Source organism: Marmota flaviventris, chromosome 1 (genome assembly GCF_047511675.1).
Source record: "Marmota flaviventris isolate mMarFla1 chromosome 1, mMarFla1.hap1, whole genome shotgun sequence".
In the NCBI taxonomy this organism is placed as follows: Eukaryota; Metazoa; Chordata; class Mammalia; order Rodentia; family Sciuridae; genus Marmota; species Marmota flaviventris.
In genome coordinates, this window is record NC_092498.1 from 55,851,292 (window position 1) to 55,869,726 (window position 18,435).

Sequence of the window (18,435 nt, forward strand, 5' to 3'; positions counted from 1 at the left end):
GGCCAGAATAACCTTGATATCAAAACAAAGACATTATAAGAAAGGAAAATTACTAGCTGTCTTTCCAAAATTGATGCAAAAATGCTAAGAAAAAGTGTTAGCAAATATACGCCAGGAAAATCTAAAAATGATAATTTATCATGACCAAGATGGCTTTAGTCCAGAAGTACAATGTAATTACTTAAATACAGGGGGGAAAATGATCATCTCAGTAGATGCAGCAACATATTTAATAAAATTCAACGTCATTCTGATTAAAAATACTCTCAGCATACCAAGAATAAACTTCTTTAACATGATAAAGGAGTTATCAAAAACCTTAGTGATGAAATATTTAAGACTTTTCACCTGATAACACTCAAGGATAATACTCTAATTTTTTTTTTGTCAACATTCCACTGTAGATCCTATCCACAGTAATAAGGAAAAACAATAAAATAAAGGGAGATTGGGAAGAAAGAAAGAAAAAATATTCTTAGATAACATAGTTATACATATATAGCAAAACAAAACAGTCCACAGATGAAATATTAAAATTAATAACTGAATTTTGTACATTTATTAGGCTAAAATTCAATATATAAAAATCAATTGTATTTTTTAATATGCTTGCAACCAACAAAATTTTTTTAAGTTACCATTTACAGTCTCCAAAAATGCATAGATTAATTCAAATGAAAAAATATATAAGAACTCTTAACAGAAAGCTATCAAATATTATTAAGAGAAATTAAAGAAAACATGAATAAGAGAAGAGAGAGAACCATATTCATGAGTTGCAGAGCCAGTAATATAAAAATACCAATTCTAATTTTATTCATTGTTATAACTTAGTTACAAATAAAATCCCATATTTTTAAAAATTGAAATTGTCAAGTTAATTCTTAAAATGAAAATATTATGAAACAAGAATGTTTCATAATCAGTTGAAGAACAGATAAACCAATTGTGAATGATTAAATAGAGTTTCTGGAGGATAACTTTATGAATGAAAGATATCTTTATGAATGTGAGTCAGGGACTACTTTTTAAATAAGACACTGAAAGTGTTTACATAAGGAGTAAGGTTGATAAAAAGGATCGCATTGAAATTGTGAATTTCTTTCCCTTAAAAGACTTTATTAAAAGAGGGAGAAGGGGCTGGAGTTGTGGCTCAGTGGTAGAGCACTTGCCTAGCATGTGTGAGGCACTGGGTTCAATTCTCAGCACCACATACAAATATATGAATAAAATAAAAGTCCACTGATGTTTAAAAAAAATAAAACAACAACAACAACAAAACTGTGTTTAAAAAAAAAGAGGGGGAGAATATATTTACAATACAAACAATCATCAAAGTCATAAAATCCAATATATATAAACAAATTTTACAAATACGTAAGTAAAAAAAATGGGCAAAAATGATAAGCATGCATTTCACAAATGATAATCCAAATAGATAATTAACATTGCAAGAAGGAGTAACTTGCTCAGTCATCATAGAACTACAGTGTTCACTCAAAAGAATAGCTGAAATCAAAGGGGCTGATTGTTTTAATTTTGTGTAAGTTTGTTGAGCATCCCCAATTGTTATATACTGTTGGTGATGTTATAAAGTATTATAGTAGCTTTGGAAAAATGGCCAAATCTATAAACACTTAAACATAGAAATACCTGGTAATTCAGCAGTTCACCCACACAGCAGAAATTCATATGCATATATGTCTACTGCAGTGTTCATTGTAGCATTAATTAAAATATCTAAAAGTGGAAATAACCCAAGTATTTATCAATACTAGGATGGATAATCTAAATTTCTACAATGGAATTCTACACATCAATAAAAAGAATCAACTACTGCTACATGCAATATGGTGGAAAGATTCCACAAATAATGTTAAACAAACAAAGTCAGACACAGAAAAATACAAACTCTAAAATTCAGTGTATGTCAGGTTCACAAACAGGCAAATCTGATCTATCATGTTTCAGAAGTTATGGTAGTGATGATATTTAGAGAGGTGCAGCTTGGGAGCCATACAGGGTTTCGAGGTGCTGACATCATTGTGTTTCGTGATCTAGTTGGTAGTTTAGTCTGTTTATTTTATTATAGTTCATAAAGTTGTGCTTATATAATGTGCACGATCCTCTGTATGTTACTTTAAGAATTTTATTTCAAATAATTATTTTGTAGCACCTTTGCTAACAATGCATATATCTGTATTAAACCATATTGATCTATTGATATATATCTTAATTGGTATTAATTGGAAAAGTAGCTGTTAATTGGAAAATTTTAAATTATGTCTAGAATTATATGTGTTATAAATTATAAATATTGCTTTAATATATGCATTAGTAATGAGCTATATACATTTATTTTTTTGAAATATTTTTGGAAGTTAATTTTTGAAGCAGACAATCATGAAAACTGTTTTATTTTAACTAGGCCTTTAAAGTTGAATAAAACAAAATGTTTTTCAGTTAATGTACACAAAAATTTTACAGTATACTTTCACTGGTACCTGATAATAAAACTACTGTATGTGGAAAAACTAAGTGTTATGCTTTTCAGATCCTTTCAAAATTGTCAAGGCAATAAGTATAATTTAAAGTATCTATCTGTATTCTGGTTTTATAAGATGTAAGTATTCTTTTGAAGATGCTTTCTTGGATTGTGATGATATATGAAATTTCTTTACAGTTGTCTTATTTTGATTTCTTGATCTCTACTAAAATGTAAAAAAAATTGTGTATATTTCTTTTGTGCACACGCACATATATATCTCTTTTGGGAGAAAGGGAATAACAATAATAAAAAACAAATGTTGTACCCTGTTTTTAGTTCATAATTTTATATGAAGTTGCTTACTTTATCTCCTGTGTCCTTTGTTGGTGTACTAGTACAAAATTGAAAGTGTATACTAGAGTTAAATTTTATTATAATCATATTAAATTAAGCTTTTTATTAGACCATACCTTAATTTGAATAATATTCATTTGCTTCTTTTTCTCGTTTAATGAAAATCTCCAATGGGTATTATTATTCTCCAGCTCAGTTTCCTGTTACTGTCTTTAAGCTGACTATGCTTTATCTTTCTGTGTGTGTGCTTGTGTATTTGCATTGCATACTATTATTTTAAAATGATACAGTAGATTTCAGAAAATACCTTTTGTCTCATTCATAAATTTAATCATGTAAACAATGAAATAATTCAACTTTTTAATTATGTCTCTAATAATAGACAGTAAATTATAAATGGAAAAAAGAGTTTCAGCTCTTTGGGCCTAGAAGTATATGTTGTTGTAACAGCTTCTAGCTGATAATTAAGTCATTTACTTACCAAACAAATCCAATAATTTGTATTACTCTGGACTAAATCTACTCATTGACCATGTTTCAACTTCCTATCTTATCTCCTGCCTCTCTCTTTTTTACTTTGCTCTGCATACCATCATGGCCTTCTTGCTGTTTCATTAGCATGCCAAGTACATTTCTTAGTACTTTCATTGATAACACTGCCCAGGTCTATAGTTCCTCAAATCTTCTTTAGACTGCCTCTATCAGGATAATCAGGTCTATTTAAATATCCAGTCAGAGATGTGGGTTTTTTTTTTTGTGTGTGTGTGTGTGTGTGTGTTTACTCCTCTCTCTATAGTAATCCTAATCATTCTCTGTTTTTATTTTCTGCTATATTTTTTTTTCTTATAGCATTCATCATTACCTGATATCTTTTTTTCTGTTTTGTACATTTCATAGTAAATATATAAGCTTCCTGTGAGCGGGATTTATTTTACTACTGCATTTCCAACACATAGAATTTTAACAGATTCACAGTAGGCATTGTATAAATATTTGTAGTTAGAGTGAGTGAATGGATGAATTAAATACAAAGAATAGTTATCAGTTCTCATGGCTAAGCCCTTGGCTAACTCTTCAGGATTCTTTTTTTTAAATTCTCTTATATATCTAGCATTTCTGTTCCAGCATGGCTCCTTTGTTGGGATTTGTGGTAAATTTTAAATAAGCTCTAGTATTGTATAAAAAGCTTCTAAACTTGTTATTATCCTTTAAAGGTAGAGAAAGAGGGAAAGGGGAAAAATGATCTACATGGTATTTAAATTTGTCTTTTATGATGTATAACTAAATTTAATATTTGTTTCAAATTGTTTTTATCTTCAATAATTTAAAAATGTGGTAGCAATTGTTCAAGGTTGTAGATTTACATTGATCTTATTTGTTTCTATTTATATCTGTTTCTACCCTACCTCAATTTTATTTAAGAATCCAACTCAAGTTGGAACAGCTCTTCAGGTTTTCCATAATCTTGGGACTTTGAAGGATACTATTACCAGTGTTGTGGATGGATATTGTGCTGCTTTGGAAGAGAATATCAACAGTGCATTAGACATCAAAGTTTTGACTCAGCCTTCACAGTCAGCTGTGAGAGGTATGGATATACTTTATATTTAGCTTCTTTATTTATTTATAACTGAGAAGTCCTTTGAATAGTATGTGAAACATTCATGTTTCAAAGCAATCTAATGACTCATTTTTTTAGTAGACAGAAAATGAGAGAGAAATTATGTTTCAGAATTTATTTATAAATTTTTTTTGTCTAATCAGTGAGTTGTGGCCAATTGGTACATTCAGAACTAGATAAAGATCTCTAAACTATGGCATCATTTAGTTGAGAGGAAACAGATGCAAAAAAAAAAAAAAAAAAGAAGAACATATTTTTCTTCTGATGTCCTTATCCTTATCCTCACATGTACTTCTTATTGAGTAAGAAAATATTTTTAAGAAATCTGCTATCTCTACTTTAGCTTTCTGGACTTTTCCTTATTGTAATTCTTATACTCAGGAGCAATAATGGCTGATGGAATAGAAACTGATAAAATTTGGGGGGAAATTATAACCATAGCAAAGTCTAAAGGAAACTGCTGAAAGAAGGTGCATTCAAGGTAGAGAGGAGTCTGCACCTCTTCCTGCCAAGGTGAGTGGATAGCATTCACACTTCTCCACAAAGGGGAGAAAAGAGCATATATTATGTGCACCTTTCATTTACTTCCTCCATCTCTCTTCTTAACATTTTTTTTCTTTCTGTCCTGTTAGTATGGATGAGATATACTTTGCTTCTAGCAAAGGCCACTCTGCTTTTACATTAAATTCCATAATTCCAGGATATTGCTTTAGCACATACCTTCTCCCTATCTTGTCTCTATTTTCTTCTCTTCATCTCTTTTTCATCACATACAGTTATCCTGCCATATCTCCTTCTACTTAAACATAGTCATATCTATCATGACTGCATTTCTTTCTTCCGCTGAACTATCCTGTTTTATTTCATTAACCTACAGAAAAACTTTCAAAATTTTTATGTGTATTTACTGTTTGCAGTTTTTCTCTTCCCATTTTTTAAGTGAAGGCATGCTAATCATAACAGAGTTATCCTCAAGAATAAATAAAATAATCTATGCAGAATTAATAACAGTTCCCGATACCTGGCTGATGTTAAAAACTTGCAGGCATTTATTGTTTTTTTTATATTTGGTATATAATATGACCTCATAAATATGTTGCACTGGATAAAAAGAGATAAAAGAATTGTAGGTCTCAGAGATTTATAAAGGTTAGCTTCTGAGTAGGTCGTATTAAGACTATTCCAGAATATCCTTGAAAATAAATTGCCATAGGAGATTTTACTCTCAACATTTTCTAGCAATTATTATCAGAAAGTTTGATCTAACATTTAAATTTCTAGGAGCAGTTTTATCTCATTCCCTCTTATGTTGTCAAGAAAAGGGAAAAAAAATTAAAGCAGTTATTCATATCTGTCAATCTTAATGTAGGCCTTTTTTGTTGAAAGAATAAAGAGTCTTAAAACTGCCTTCCTATCATCTGTTAAGGAGTGGATTCCTTAATTTCATGTAGAAATCTTAAGCTTCAATTCTTTGCTTCAATATGTTTTAAAAGGAATAATCCTTATTACTTATAATTTTTAATGCCACACAGACAGTATTAATGTTAGTTTCCTCTTGTTGATTAGATTAAGGTTAGGTGAGAACATATTCCTTAAAATGTTCAAGGATGATGGGGCCACCATATCAATAAATTTACTTGCAAATGGTTCAGGGAATTTTTTCTCTCTTTTCATTTCTTTTTCTTTCTTTTTTTTGCAATACTTGTACATTTTCTACAAATTTAAGATTGTTTTAAAGTTTAAAAAATATGTAAAATACAATTTTAAGGAAAATAATGTGAACTTGAACGTATAAAAATCTATAATTCAATAAGAAAAAGCTAACTCAATGAAAAGTTGATAAAGACTATGAATGGGCAGTTCATGTCAGAATATATCCATTAAACATATGAAAAATGGTTAACCTTTTTTGAAGCAGATGATCTTGTTGTAAGGCAAATAAAGATACAGAAGCAGGGCAGAGACTGTCACGCAAAGACTCTTGCCATAATTAAACTTCTCTGCCATAATTAAGCTTCTCCTCTTGTCAGAAAGATTTTTACAAAGAGTATCAGCAAGATGTCTATAGAGAGAATTGTGGTTTGCATCTTCCTCTTTCTTGTAAATGCCAGCTTTGCACACAAACAGTGTGATAGAGGGTCTGGGGCAGCACACTTGCTTGTCATGTCTGAGGCACTGGGTTTGATTCTCAGCACCACATATAAATAAATAAAGGTCTATCCACAAGTTAAAATAAACTTTTCTTTCCTTTTGCATTTATATTTAACTAAAGTTTTTTTAAAAAGGTGTGTTAGAGTTAGAATCTACAGTCAAGCTTGTTGTACAAAAAGATATTATCCCTGTTTTCTTGGTAAAAAAAATTATAAAACCGGGCTGGGGATGTGGCTCAAGCGGTAACGTGCTCGCCTGACATGCACGGGGCGCTGGGTTCGATCCTCAGCACCACATAAAATAAAATAAAGATGTTGTTTCCACTGAAAACTGAAAAATAAATATTAAAAAATTCTCTCTCTCTCTTTAAAAAAAAAAAATATATATATATATATATATATATATATATATATATATATATATATATATATATATATATATATATCCCTGTCTGGCCTAAAATGCACTTTCTGAGAACACAAAGAAAAAAAATCAATTACTTTAATGTAAAACCTCCATGTCCTTCCTTCCAATGAGTATAAAGGTCAAAGAATTTTAAAAATCTTCATTTAGAGGAAGAACTTTTTAGGCTGTAGCCCCCTCTGGACTCTGCAGTCTATGAACTTGCTTCGTGAAAATTTCTTAGGTGTCCAGCCCCTTCTGTCCTACTTTAATACTATTTCCCAATCTTCTGATTGTCAAAATCTAAGACAGCTGTGTTATATGACTGCAGAAACTCTTATACCTTTATTGTAACAAATGTTTCAACCAGTTAATATGAGGTTAAAAATTGTGTATTCTTCATGACCTTTTAATTTCTTTTATAAGACTGTATCTAAGACAAATTTTCATATATGTATAAGGATTTTTATTGTACTATTGCATATAGTGGTAACAAGGTAAATATAATCTTTCCTTTCATGGAAAAATGAGCAAATAATTTATTTAATGATTTTGTAGCCAGCCCTTAAATATAAAATTATAATTCTCAAAAACAACATGAAAAAGTAAGTTCCAGAATTATATATGTATATAAAATATGATACCATATCTAAAGCCTAAGAAGAATACAACAGACTATAATATATATATATTGTTTTGCATATGTAATAAAAATATAAATGCATCTAATGATGATCACCAATTTTAAGATTTACTTTGGAGAGAGAGAGCAAGGAAAGTGGGACCAGGAACGGAGAGAACCAGGAAGCGTCACTTCATATGATCTTGTATTTCTTGAGCTTAGTGACTAATATTTGTAAAATTATTCTGTATTTTTTTCTTTCTTTTTTGTACCATGGATTGAACCCAGGGGTGCTTTAACGTTGAACTATATCTCTAGCCCTTTTTTATTTCTTATTTGAGACAGGGTGTCTTGTTAAGTTAATGGGGCTGGTATTGAAATTGTGATCCTCCTGCCTCAGCCTCCTGAGCTGCTGGGATTATAGGCATACACTACTGTGCCTGGCTCTATATACTTTTTTGTATGCATGAAATATTTATTAGTTTTGAATGATTGGTGCCTTTTTCATTTCCTTCTTTGTGCTTTTAAATGATTTGATTTTCATCTCGTTCTTTTTAGTATTACTTTCCCATTTCTACATTTATCATTCCCTTGCCTGGATTTTATAATAAATTGGTCCCCCCAAAAAAAATTTTTATGCATTCTTTGATTTCTCAGTTCTTCCACAGAAGATGGAGTCTTTTGCCTTTATATTTAACTAATTTGGGCAAGTATAGATTCTTATTTTCACTTTTACTTAGAATTTTGTAGCTGTTTGTGGACCCCAAAATAATGTTTCTCTTCCCTATTGAATTTGAAAACAACTAAAATACAGATGTAGGGAACAAAAGGATGATAATTAAAATGTTGGCTTTATTACTGATTTAAAAAACAAAAACATGATGACAACAATAAAAAACAAACAACCTTGAATTGAAGGGCATAGCTTAGCTTTGAAACAAAATGAATTTCTTAATATAGCAACTCCAAATGAAACTCACTCCCCAATATTAGCCTGCCCTGCTGTACTTACCACTGATGGAGTGCAAGTCAGAATGCACCACTTATGCACAACGAGAGAGAAAGGAAGGGAATGAGTCAATTAGGTTCCATTTTATTAATCAGGTAAGTGGCTCCTTTTTACATGGGAATAGTGGAATAAGAGGTAGGAAAAGAAGGCAAGAATGTTCTTTTAACTGAAGTTCCCCCATATGAAAGACAAGGCCAGGGAAATGGAGGGTTCCCCCAAATATTAGACATGGCTCTACCGACTGCTAGGTTCAGGTGTTCATATTAGAGAATTTTCAGGCTAATCAGATTATTATGCCACACATAGTGTAACTTGCTTCTTCATGGATGTTTTCAGTGTTTTTTTTCCCCCTTTGTCTTTGAATTTTAGTAACATTTTATGGATATATTTTAGGGTTAAATGCCCTGTATCAGTTTTTTTTTTTTTCTGAGAGTATATATTCCCTTTTATAGAGAAGTTTATCCTATTAAATATTGTTTGTTGTTGTTGTTGTTCCATTTGTTTTTCCCCAGGAACTTTAATTATGCATGTATTAGATCTTTGTTTTCTATGTCTGGTATCTTCTCTATAGTTGCTTTTATGTCTTCATATTTCATTTTGAATGATTTCGTCTTTTCTGTTTCCCATAGTGTACTGTGTTTCCACCTTTGTTCATTATGTTTGTTTGTTTTATTTTATTTTTAGTATTATCTTAATCTGTATGATATTTTTCCAGTCAGGATATTTCCTGTAATCACTTTGAAATAGCAGAAAATGGAGTAGCCCTTCCGGTTGTTTCTTGGGGGAATTCCTTTGGTGACCTATGTGTATCATTTCTTTTAGCTTATATTCCTTTCCTCCTCTTACCTCCTTTATCTACCTTAAGTCCACTGTCACTTTATTTCTGATTGCTTTTAGAGCACATCTTTCCTCAAATTTTGGACCTATCAAGAGTTTAATGTGACACAAAGTGAGACTATTTAAGCCATCCCTTTGTTAAAAACTAGCATTCTCAGCTTCCTCTACCAACTTTCATCTCACTTTACCTCCAGTGAACTCCCTATGTTAGAGGGCTAATTCTTATACAGTAATATCACTTTATGAGGGCTTCTTTTTCAGCTCTTCTCTGTCATTCTGTAGTGTTTAACATTTTACTAGCTTTCCCCCTGGCCTGTCCATGTCTGTGGGTCTTATCTCCAATCAAAGAATCATTGGACAGCTTGTCCAGATTCTTACAGTTGATTTGAAAAGCAATGTGTTTCCTAATAATAGGTTAAGGTGTCAGCTATGTGGTCCCTTCCTTCCTTGTTTGTTTTTTTTTTGTTGTTGTTTTTTCCAGTACTGGGGATCATAATCAGGGCCTCTTGCATGCTAGGCAAGTCTCACTAAGTTACTTAGGCTGATTTTGAACTCCTGCTTTAGCCTCCCAAGGAGCTGGGTTTTAGACAGGTGCCTCCATGCATGGCTTTATTTCTTCTTCATTTTGATCCATCTACTTCATTTGATATGTAATTTTACAATCTCAAGTTTGAGATTTTTATGTGATTCTTTGTTTCTTTGAAAATTTTTCCTACTTATTATTTGTTCTTATTTTTATTGATTTTAGAAGAGAGTAGTAAAATTAAATTTTACACTGTCACCAGAAAATATTATATTTTGAGGAATTCTCAGTTTTTTTCTCATTTTAATAAAATATAGTTTATGACAAAACTTATACTGGCATCAGTTTTTCTGTTTTAATTATACTTTCTCTCCCTTTATATAGCTGTTCTCTATTTAGTCAATTATTTCTATAATGTTTTTATCTTCAGAAAGGTGTGTTTAGCTTATGAGTATAAAAAATCTTTATGTTTGAGTGGCTCAGGAGACTAAGGCTGGTGGATCATGAGTTCAAAGCCAGCCTCAGCAACCTTTTGAGGCCCTAAGCAACTTAGCTAGACCCTATCTCTAAATAAAATACGAAAAGGGCTGAAGGTATGGCTCACTGGTTAAGCACCTCTAGTACCAAAAACGAAAACAAACAAAAAAATCTTTTGTTTTGTCAGAAAGAAAAATCGGTCCTCTAGAAATATTTGAAGCAGTGATTAATGATTGTGATCTTGTCTCTCAGTTTCTTCAAAGTAAATGCAGAGAGATAATAATAGCTTATATTTCTGTTTGTATTTACTTTCAGAGTAATAGGTTAATGGGTGCCATAATTCTTTTTTTTATCCTATCATTTATTTTCCAGAAATTTAATTTCTTTAAATTCTCTCTCTCCCTCCCTCCCTCTCTCTCTCTGTCTGTCCCCCACTTTCTCTCCCCCCCACCCCTCTCTCTCTTTTTCTCTCTCTTTGTACCAGGCATTGAATCCAGGGACACTTAACCACTGAGCCACATCCACAGACCTTTTAATTTTTTATTTTGATACAGGGTCTTGCTAAGTTGCTTAGGGCCTTTTTAAATTGCTGAGGCTGGCTTTGAATATTATATCATCTTCTTGCCTCAGCCTCCTGAGCTACTGGGATTACAGGCATGCACCACCACACCTGGCAATATTTCATAATATTCACAAAGGTATTCCATATCTTTTTCTCATTCTTATGGGTTTTTTTAAAGTATTTTTATTAGCACATGGAGTTTGTTCTTGATGAGACAAGTTCAGATTGTTTAAGTATTATGTCTTTATTTCTTTTATATCTTCCCTCACCAGTGTGTGTACAACACTGCAAATAATTTTTAAAACAAGTTAGATCTACATTTTCAACAGGAATTATTAATACTTTTAAAGCCAAAAACCTCCTAGCTTTCTCTTTTCCATTATTTTCTACTATAATCCCACTTAAAACATAGCATTTATGTGCTAAAGGTACATATAATTATTTTTTAAATTAAGATTTGTTAAAAACTAGAGTGAGACAGTTCATATGCATAGTAGTTCTGGTTTTCTTAATCTCATCCTTTTTAAAACCACGAGTGTAGACTATTTAACCACAAAGGTGTCTTCGACTGCCTTAGTGTGGACTGATACTTATGTCTTTCAATTTGGGTTTATTTTATTTTTTTTCATATTGAAACATTTCAATCTGTACTTATAGCTTTGTCTGTTTGTATTACATACAAGAACATTTTTAGACATTCTTACCCTCCAGAAATTTAACATTGATATGTTAATATTATTTAATATCAGTCTATGTTCAAAAACTTTCAGATATCCCCCCCGCAAGTTTTTTGATACTAGGAATTGAACCCAGGCACCACTGAGTTGTATCCCCAGCCCTTTTTATTTTTTATTTTGAGACAGGGTATCATGATATTTCATAATGTTACTAAGTTGTCCAGGGTGGCCTTCAACTTGCCATCATCTTGTCTCAGCCTACTCTGGCTTCAGTGACTGTGTGTGGCACAGTACGTAGCTCTAAAATGTTCTTCATAGATGTTTTTTTCTTCTTAATAGATCAAGGATCACATTTTTAAACTGTTGGTTATGTTGTCTCTGTACTGTCCTTTAATAGAAAACAGTGCTTTTTTTATGGCATTAACATATTTGGAGAGCCCCTCATTTGAATTTTTCTGGATATTTTCTTCATGATTCAGTTCAGGATAAACATACTGGTAGTAAAGTAATGTCCATTTATTTTTACTGTACTACTCACTTAATCCATGCTATGCATTGCAAAATCCCAGTGTATACTTGAAACTGCATATAGTAGTGAACTCTCTATATACTATTTTTTATCCTACAAATTCATACCTATGTTAAAATTTAGTTTATACAGTAGGCATAGTAAGGGATTAACAACAATTAATAATAAAATAAAACATTTATGACAATATACTATAATAAAATTGTCAGTATCACTACTCTTGCTTTTGGGAGCCACTATTAAGTAAGTCACTTGAATACTAGCAATATGATACTTAAGTGGTTGATCTGATAGCCAAGGTGGCTACTAAGTGACAAATGGGCAGATGGTATATACAGTGTGGATTTGCTCGACAATGGGTGATGCAGTTCCTGAGTAGAATGGAACCATGATATCATGATATTTCATAATGTTACTCAGAATCATATATAATCAAACTTATGAATTTTTTGTTGCTGGAATTTTCCATTTGGTATTTTTGGATCACAGTTCACTGTGGGTAATTGAAACCACGCAAAGTGAAACCAAAGATAAGGGAGACTACAGTACATTATATCAGAAAACAACAAAATTATGTCAGTTTGTCTCACTATGCTGGTGCTAAATCACTTCACTAAAATGGTATATACCAGATTGTCCCTTGTAAGAAAGTTCTCTTTATAATTACTAACTTAATGTTGCATAGTTTGAAATTTATTTATTGACAACTATACATATTCTTTTTAATATAAATTATAAACATGTTTGTGTTATAGTAGATGCTAGCAGCAGTGCTATTTATGGATTAATTTCTGAAATGCACTACTAATTTCCCATTTTCTGTCATGTAAAAAATTGCTTATAATGTTTTTTCAGGTTTCTCTAGAGGATAAGATGAAAATTTTAGGTAAATAAGACATTTAAATAATGGTCGTTAAAATATGTTAATTTTAGGCTCTAGAACTCATTTCATTTGTTCATTTTTTTCCATAAATATCTTGTTTCCTATAATATATCACCTTATGTTTTGTATTTATTGGTAATCTTTCTCTCAGTTAACTCTTATACCAGTTGTTACAACCAAGTATTTTTTCAGTCATTCTTTCTGCACTTATTAACTGACAAATTTTGTGTAAAGATCAGTTTCTTTCCTTTTTTAAATATTTGATTTTCTCTGTGAACTCATGAATTATTTTTTACCATTATTATAATTCATCATCATCAGTATTATTTTGGATGGCCAGATTGTCCCCAATTTTTTTTGTGGAAGTTTTCTCTAGTCACATTCATGCATCCTTTCAATAAGTTTTCTTTTATCTTTTAACACTTCTTTGCTCTCTGGAACAATACGTACCAGGTTCATCTTGTATTTTCATTAGTCTGTTAATGCTGAGGATCTTCATTTGCTCTATTCTAAAGTAAACACTTGTTGTAGAATTACTCCATCGATACCACATTTAGCAAAAAAACCATCAAGTTCATTATTTCTGGGTTGGGGTTGTGGCTCAGCGGTAGAGTGCTTGCCTAGCACATGCGAGATGGTGGGTTCGATCCTCAGCACCACGTAAAAATAAATAAGTAAAATAAAGATATTATGTTCAACTACAACCAAAAAAATATTCAAAAAAGTGTTTATTTCTGATGATGTGCACCATCTTTTTGTCCAATATATCCTCACTGTATAGTCTGTGCTCCCATTTGTGTCACTTTCTATCCATCAGATATCTCACTGAAGTCACTGTTCTGTGATTAAAAATTACTTGAATTATTTTCCCTCATGTTGGTTATATTATTAATTTTATGTACAGATAGTTTTGTTTCTATATTTGTTTATATTCACTTTTCGAGCTTGCCTTTTTCATTCCTTTTATATTTAAATTTGCTTTTGGAATATTTGAAATATTTGTACGGATACAAAATATATTTTGGAATATGTTAACACAGTTGTGTTAGTCACAAAGATCCATTTCTATCTCTGTAACTTTCATCTTGTTCCATTTCCCTCCACCCTCATCTTTCTTTTAGAAAGCCATTTTCATTAATTTCTTTGTGTCCCTCCCTCATTGTGTGTGTGTGTGTTTCTTTCTTAAACACAAAAGGTTTTCTTAAAGAAGGAGTTTCTTGTGTTTTTTGTTTGTTTGTTTTTTAGCTTTTGTATGCTTTCAAAATAGCATTCATTTTGATGTATCCTGAAAGTTTTATTTTTTATATGTTTTTATCCTTTATAACTAGGAGGTCCTGGACGATCTACCATGCCAACCCCAGGAAATACTGCAGCTTTTCGTGCTTCGCTCTGGACCAATATGGAGAAACTTATGGATCATATCTGTGCTATATGTGTACAGGTAAATATTTCACGGGATGCAAAAAACATTGATTATTAACTCACTCCTGGTTATTCAAAATTGTATCATTTGGGGCAGGTTTTTTAAAATCTGAGCATTCAGCCAGGTCTTCTGTTCCACTCTTGGAATCCCACCCATTTGGGAGGCTGAGTTGGGAAGATCACAAAAGGCCAGCCTGGGAAATTAGTGAGATGCTGTCTTAAAATAAAAAATAATTTTAAGCAAATACTCTCTAGCAGAGCAGCCCTGAATTTAATACTAACCCCCACAATCTCTTAGCATTCAAACACCTCCATTAACTGATTTTAATATGTGTAAAGCTCTAGCATAATGCCATTTCCTTTCCCTTATAAGTGTAATTGTTTGTCATAGATGTCAGCAGCAATACTATTTACAGAGTAGTTTCTGAAATGTACCTTGTTTTACCTTGTTTGTTTGTTTGTTTTTAAGTACCCTAGCTTTACATTTGTCTTATTTAAAAATACCCAATTATATATACTCTTACTTCTCCCTCCCTTACAATCTTTTTTAGGTGCAGCATCTACAAAAAGTATTAACTAAGAAGAGGGATCCTGTTTCACACATTTGTTTCATTGAAGAAATAGTCAAGGTATATTTAAACAAAGCTGTTTTTACATCTTCCTTTTAGAAGGTAGAAAGATATGTACCAGGATCATTTGTGTTACTCCCTTACAGCACCTGCATATCCATTGGCAGTAGGGAAACTTATTTATTGACAACTATACATATTCTTTTTAATATAAATGTGAACATGTTTGTATTATAGTAGATGCTAGTAGCAGTCCTATTTATGGATTAATTTCTGAAATGCACTACTAATTTCCCATTTTCTGTCATGTAAAAAATTACTTACAATGTTTTTTCAAGTTTCTCTGGAGGATAAGATGAAAATTTTTGGTAAATAAGACATTTAAATAATAGTCATTATAATATATTCATTTTAGTCTCTAGAACTCATTTCATTTGTTCATTGTTTTCATAAAGCATATTGCTTTATTCATTTTCCATGTTCTGAAATTTCCCTTCTGTCATTTGCAAATCTGCTAGCCTCATAGACTATAAGAATATCTTCCAAGCATAGGAATACTTAATCCTACATCTCATTCTTTATTTTTGATGGGTTTTTTATTATTAAAAGAATAATTAATCTGTATTTTATTTATTATTAAGTCCTAATGTCTAGTACTCCCCCCCCCCAAAAAAAAAAGGTTTTTCAGGTTTCCATCATCATAGTATAGGTAGTTTCACACGTAAGTTCACAGTTTTTAAATATTTTATATACTGTAGTGAGGTAATTTGTCACACCAAGTTTGGTGATTTACTGAAAACAGTTACAGGATCCAACCTATATTTGTACTCAGGCCTATGATTTATTCCAGTGAAAGGATATGAAGCATAATGAGCAAAGAGGAAAGGTATATGGAGCAAGGTCCAAAGGAAACCAGGTACAAGCTTCCAGGAGTCCTTGGGCTCTGGAGTTACATGAAGCTGGTTTAATTCCTGCAATAGGAATTAATGTTATGATAGCATGATAGGATGTTTCCACTAAGGAAGCCCTCCTTGAAGGAACTGTCCTGGGTTTTTCTCAAGGACTAGTGACTGCCTAAGATGGACCAAAATTCTAGACTCACTGAAGAAAAGCAGATGTTCAGCATAAACCACATTTTTTATACAGCTTAGGTAAAGTGAGCAACTTTTATCAGTTTGAGAATCATGGTGTCCCTTTCAAAACCAAGGACTGAGCTTGCAAGTTGGCCTTTCTATGACCATTTCAGATCTACTATGTTAGTTATTTTCTGCACAATTTACTGAACATTAGCACATATTTATTTACTTCACCCTTATTTCTACTTGACTTTCAATTGTATAAAAGAAGGAATAAGGTATTTTTGTCCATTTGTAAAGTCACTAACTTTTTTGCATTTGCTAATGGATAGGATAATTAATATCAGACCTTCATTTTTATAGGCAAACAACTATATATGTGCTGTTTTCACCCATTTGTTGTGATTTGGCCATCTTTACACATAAACTGATTCACTTGTCTCTATGTGCAGTGACCACATTTAAGGCTTTTACTATTTAATTATTTTGTATTTTTAATTCCCTTTTAACAGCTAATAGTCTACAGTCAACGTAAGAATAATTTTAATGAAACTATTTCTATAAAGGAAAGATTTTCTTTCATGTACAAGCTAGAGTCAAAAGGAAGAGAAAGGTCGGGGGAATCTCATTGAATTGAAAGAGAGATCAGTAGAATAGAGGAAAGGAACCAGGGGAAGAGAGGGAAGGGGGAAGGAACAGGAAAAATACTGGAGAATGGTGTTGACCAAATTATATTGCCATATTGTGTGTATATATGAATATATAATGAATCCAACCATTATGTACAGCTATAATGCACCAATAAAAATGGAGAGGAAAAGATTAAAATAAAGAAGTAATAGTGGTACTAAAGAGGCTTATGTTTGTGATACTATTATATTGTGCAATTTTTTTACATAAAAACTCAGATCAGTGCTTGTCAACTATAAATTATTATAGTAAATGAAAATTGGCAATTTGTGTAGGCCAGATTTTAAATGCATTTGATTCAATGAGTTTGTAATTTATAGTTTGCAAATTATGATGGAATTTCTATGTTTAATGTCTACTTGCTAGCTTGTTTCATTTATACATAAAGTTTTATTTTATATTTTCCTTTGTTAAATAATTTTTCTACTTATTATCCTTTTGCTGTAGTTTAATATTTGTAGATTTTTAAAAAAATATTTGCTTTTGTTTTTTAGAGCAGCTTTAAGTTATAAAAACGCTGAGCACAAAGTATGGATGTTATGCATTATGCAAATCTCATGTACCATACAAGGCTAACTAAGGCTAAGCGCAAATTCTCAAGTAAATGTGAACCTTAATATAAGTTAATATAAGAATAGTTGTTCATCATTTGTAACAAGGGCATCACACCAATGCAAGATGCATAATGTGTTATGCAAATGTATAATGTCTTGCATCTGACATGAGAGTATTATACAGAGTAGCCTTCCCAGTTTCCATTCCCCTAAGATTTCCTTACCCTCTACCTATTCACAGCTTTCCAACATCCTTCCCCACCCTCTGACGACCACTGATTCATATCTCTAGATTGTCTTTTTCAGAATGTTATATATCGTAGTCATACAATACGAAGCCTTTTCATACTGGCTTCTTTCACTTAGAAATATGCATGTAAGGGGCTGGAGTTCTGGCTCAGTGGTAGAGCACTTGCCTAGCATGTGTGAGGCACTGGGTTCAATTCTCACCACCACATATAAATAAATAAAAGTCCATAAACAACTAATTTTTATATTTATATTTATATATATATATATATATATATATATATATATATATATATATATATACACATACATACACACACACACATATACATACATACATACACACACACATATATATATATATATCGAAATATGCATTAAGGGTTCTGTACATGCTTGCATGGCTTGGTAGCTTATTTCTTTTTATCATTAATTAGAATCCTTTTGTATGCATATACCTCTCTTATTCATCCATTTACCTATTGAATGGCATCTTGATTGCTTCTGAATTTTGCAATTTTAAGTAAAGCTGCTATAAATATTATTGTGTAGTTTTCAATCAATTTTTAAGTCTATGGGATTTTTAGTTCATTTGGGTAAATGAGAGCACTTGCTAGATCATATAGTTAGACTTCATTTAGCTTAAGAAGAAACTGCCAAATTGTTAGAAGTAGCTTTCTCATTTTTGATTCCCACCAGAAACGAAAGTGAGTTCTTGATGCTACACTTATCAACATCAT

At 31.6% G+C, this 18,435-nt stretch overlaps 1 protein-coding gene across 1 annotated transcript in view; it reads left to right on the plus strand.

The window, feature by feature from the left end:
* Nucleotides 1-18,435, plus strand: part of Cog5 (component of oligomeric golgi complex 5) — a 345,900-nt gene that overhangs the window by 198,701 nt on the left and 128,764 nt on the right. Inside the window, exons 8-10 of the mRNA XM_027926490.3 lie at nucleotides 4,265-4,430; nucleotides 14,464-14,576; nucleotides 15,109-15,186. Coding sequence (XP_027782291.1) covers nucleotides 4,265-4,430; nucleotides 14,464-14,576; nucleotides 15,109-15,186 — 357 coding nt within the window. The remainder of the gene's footprint in view (nucleotides 1-4,264; nucleotides 4,431-14,463; nucleotides 14,577-15,108; nucleotides 15,187-18,435) is intronic.